Consider the following 4542-nt stretch of genomic DNA (forward strand, 5'->3'; position numbering starts at 1 on the left):
ACCAGGTACTTTACCAGGTACTTACATTACCAGATACTTTACCAGGTACTTTACTTTACTAGGTACTTTACTTTACCAGGTACTTTATTTTACCAGGTACTTTACCGAGTACTTTACCAGGTACTTTACCAGGAACTTTACCAGGTACTTTACTTTACCAGGTACTTTAACAGGTACTTCACTTTACTAGGTACTTTACTTTACCAAGTACTTTACTTTATCAGGTACTTTACTTTATCAGGTACTCTACCAGGTACTTTACTTTACCAGGTACTTTACTAGGTATTTTACTTTACCCGGTATTTTACTTTACCAGGTACTTTACCAGGTACTTTACTTGGTACTTTACTTACCAATTACTTTACTTTACCAGGTACTTTACTAGGTACTTTACTTTACCAGGTACTTTCACAGTTTGACTTCTATTGACCGTATTTGTCTGTCTCTTCGCACCTTGTCTCTGCAACAAAGATGGCGTTAAACCTGCATTGCGTTATTTACAGCAGGGATCCGATACTCGGTTCATCAGGCCAAACAGTTCTGGGTAAATCTGAAGGAGCCGATGAGTCACACTTTCAAGTTATCGAGATCATTGTTGTTGCACTGTGTGGATGACGCATGTCACGTAGAGATTTCAAAGGAATTGAAATCAACCTGGGTATTGTTTTGAGGTGTAGTGTGCTGCACTGGTAAGCCCACCACCAGAGGGTGCTGGGTTTCATACCAGGTTGGGCTGTGTTGGGATGGGAATTCAGTTTGAAAACAAATTGCTGTAAATCTTTCAAAATGTAAATTAAAAAATCTGATCAAATTAGCAGATTAATCACCAATCCCCAAGGCAGAGTAAATAATACAAGCTCTATTTAGCCACCAGGGGGATCAGGTATCTTTTGATATGCAACAGCCTTTGATGGTTCTTTAGGTTTTTGTTGTTGGTCTGATTTGGTAACGACGGAGGAAAACGTTTCGGTCCATTAGTCTGTTCCCGACTCGGAAAATGACTCTTTCATAAATGACTGAGAGACACAACAGATGAGCAGGAGGGAGAGAAGAAAAGGGGAATGTGAGGGTGGGAAGTGAAGGAGGTCAAGAGGAGGCGACATCCATCAGTTCTCTGTCCTAAATCCATCTGTGTGTCTCCATGCTCAGCCTATTTCATCACACAGACACACACACACACACATATTATATATGAAACTCTCAGAAATTGGTTTTGTCGTGACCTTTAACCCTTTTAACCTACAATATTGGGGTGTTTGCCCGCATGTGCGTGTGAGAGATGGTGACACCAAGCCATAAAATGATTGCCCTAAAATTAGATTTCAATTGCTTGTTATAAACAAATATATATATATAAACACACACACCAACACACACATATATAAATATATATCTAAATATACACATATATGTAAATATATATGCATATATGTGTGTATATTTACAGTAACACATATATACACCAACACATATATAAATACATAGATAAATATACGCACATATATACAGATATATATGTATGTATATGTACATATATGTATACATTTGCATATTTTTGTAACATATACAGTACATTCTCTGAAAATTCTCTGAGAACCGTCACCGCCGTCACCACCGTCACATCCCGTCACTTTGAGGTCAAAGTTTCCGGCATCCATGACAGTCAGACCTCGACGGGAAATATGACGGCAATGACTTTTTCAGGTTCCAGCTGCTGCAGAGTCTCACGTGACATTTGTGACAGTTAGGCTGAATTTGCATGTCCCCTCAGAGCAGCTCTGTAATTTCCATTTGACTTTGTCGTTAGATTTAAAGACTTAGAGACCGTTGACAAATGTGTGATCTGAGTAAAGGAATAATATTCAAACTGAAGCTGGGAGAAAAGAACACGTTTCACTGCATTAGAAAGACAGGGAATTAGTATTACTGTATTATGTGATTGATGGTGTGTCATACTGTACCAGATGAAGAAGTCCTGGAAAGTACTTACTATAAATATATTTACTACAGATCACAGTTTTTTTTACATTGGTTTAAATGGGAGGAATTTTAAAAAAACAAATTAATAGTTTCTTTTCCTCTGCCTCGCTGTCACTTTTGGAAACAGCAGCAGCTGTGACAGTGATAACGCCTCTCAGTTGTACAAGAAAAAGATCCAAAGAGTTCTCGGTACCAAATGATGGGATGTGACAGAGGCAGCAGCCGTGGAGAGGCTCAGGATGACTTGCAGTCTGCAAAGTTGTCAGGGCACAAAGAGCAGTAGTTACCCCACTTACCAAAAGTGATGATTTCTGTATGAACATCATTAAATTATTGTACAGTCGGGAAGAACTTATGTGCACATGCAGTTCTCCAATTCACATCCAGGGGGGCGCTGATTGGTGGACATTTAAGGACTATTTTTTTCCCATCAATTTACCGCCTTAAATCTGACATTTTTTTTAACTTTTTCTTTCCTCCAGGGTAGAGAGTCCTTCATACGAAGTGATGCAGTTGGAGTTCGAGGTAGACAACCTGATTAACCTGGTACAGATTCAGACGCTGCACTGGAACGTGGAGTACGCGGGAGAGACACAGGAGAACGGCAGGCGGACGGAGAAAGTGTCTCACCTCTACATCAGCAACGCTGACATACAGGGCATCGTGCCGCTGGCCGAGGTAAGACGAGACGTGATGGATGAGCGCACGTCTAAATGTCTGACACGATGAAATGTGCACCGCTGGGTCTCAGCGTACAGCCCGGCCCCTTCCTCCAGGGTGATCAAACCGTAAAGGTCAGCTTGTTTACCCCCACCTGTTGCTACAAGCCTGGTGGCTACACACACTCAGCAGGGTTCACACTCTCAGGTTCAAAAAAGAGCCTCACGGTAGAGATGGAAATCTTCTAATCCTCAGTCTTTAGCTGTATGGATTTTCTGTTCTAAAATGGTGAGTGTTTGGACTCTTATAAATGATGTCTCACCCCAGTGAGAGTGAAAAGAACCGATGCCTCACGAAAGATTGTTTACCTCACAAACCAGGTGATTTGTTTTATCTTCGGTTTGAATAACGGCTTGGAATTTATTCACTTTTTTTTTATGCTCGCACAGCACTCCACTAGAGGGCAGTATCTCAGCTGAAGTTAGTTAGCCTGAAAAATGACATTTACCCCCCAAAAAAAACTTGCAACAACAAGTTCTTCAATGGTATCACCTTGGAGCATGGACGCCATCGCTAACATTAGCTACTGCGATGTAATCAGCCCGAGATTCAGAGGAAAAAAGATTATCGTCAAAACAAATAAATAAAAAAAATTAAAAAAGCTAGAACTTTTATTTGCACCTTTTCCAGTTCCCTATTTTCTGGCACATGATGCCCTCACTCCAGCCCCCTAGGTGGAAGTAGTGGGCATTATTAAATCATCCAGGCACAGATAAGTTCCGTAGGATAAATTAAATGACGTTAGCACACAATGGAGTTTGGTGAACTGATTTTCCGACGTAGCCTTTTATCTTACATTTGCGCTACAATTTGAAGTCCGTTTTCAAAAACAATACATTTGAAGAATACATTTTTGAAATGACAACTTTACAGAAACTTGCAGAGCAAAGAAGTTGTCGTGAATTTGAAAACGGTACCAAATTGAATTGGATTTATATGTTAGTGCACGGCCGACTCGTATTTCTCCAGTGTCCCATGACAAAGTGAAGTCATGAAGATCAGGCGGTTCTACAGAATACAGAGCCTAACTGACACATTAGACACGAACAAATGGAACCGCGACCAAGACCCTCAGTCTGGACCCGACGATGACGAGGAGGAGGATGATGGTTTTCAAAATGCTCCATGTTCCATTACCACTGGGCTAGAGCTAATCTGGCCTGATGGGTCTCTTTTCAAACAGCAAAGCCCTGGTGAGAAAACCCAATTTTATCCAGGGCTCCCACCAGCCCCCGCCCCAGCTGCCTCCCACCACCCTCCCCTCCACTGTCATTTCACAGAGCACTGCTGCGTTTTTGTGCAGCTGCTGTTTCACACCTGTCTTCTTCTCATTGATTCTTCCTGATCAATCGTCGATTCACTCATTCATCGTCAGAAGATTCCGTACCGAGCACCGATGCTGAACGTCAGAATATATACAATAAATAAATGAACCAAATGACCAAGCAGTGTGGGATTCAAACCGACAGTCTTAGGAACACGGCCTCCGATGCTTTGGCAAGTGGTTATTGTTGGTCCGTTGATTGACTATACTACACTATATATTAATATACTATATTTCATTATATGTAATACTCTAATACAGGGATTCCCAAAGTGTGATGTGTGTGAGTTGCCCCTAGGGGGAGCACGAGATAAAATTTGTGATCGCAGTAACGTGTTTTTAAAGTAAAGTTGGATTTTTTTAACACAATAAAGACGTGGAAATAAACATTTCCTTAGTAAACATTTAACATCAAAAGCTGACATTTTAATAAATACATAAATGCAAGTCATATATGTGTATATATATGTGTGTGTGTGTATATATATATGTGTGTATCTATATATATATATATGTAT

The 4542-nt window shown here is 40.6% G+C and overlaps 1 protein-coding gene across 1 annotated transcript in view; it reads left to right on the forward strand.

The window, feature by feature from the left end:
• The window catches only part of LOC103397953 (transmembrane protein 132D), a 118509-nt gene that overhangs the window by 69085 nt on the left and 44882 nt on the right, over positions 1 to 4542 (forward strand). Inside the window, exon 4 of the mRNA XM_025053314.1 lies at positions 2463 to 2658. Coding sequence (XP_024909082.1) covers positions 2463 to 2658 — 196 coding nt within the window. The remainder of the gene's footprint in view (positions 1 to 2462; positions 2659 to 4542) is intronic.

This window comes from Cynoglossus semilaevis, chromosome Z, assembly GCF_000523025.1.
Source record: "Cynoglossus semilaevis isolate Cse_v1.0 chromosome Z, Cse_v1.0, whole genome shotgun sequence".
Taxonomy (NCBI): Eukaryota; Metazoa; Chordata; class Actinopteri; order Pleuronectiformes; family Cynoglossidae; genus Cynoglossus; species Cynoglossus semilaevis.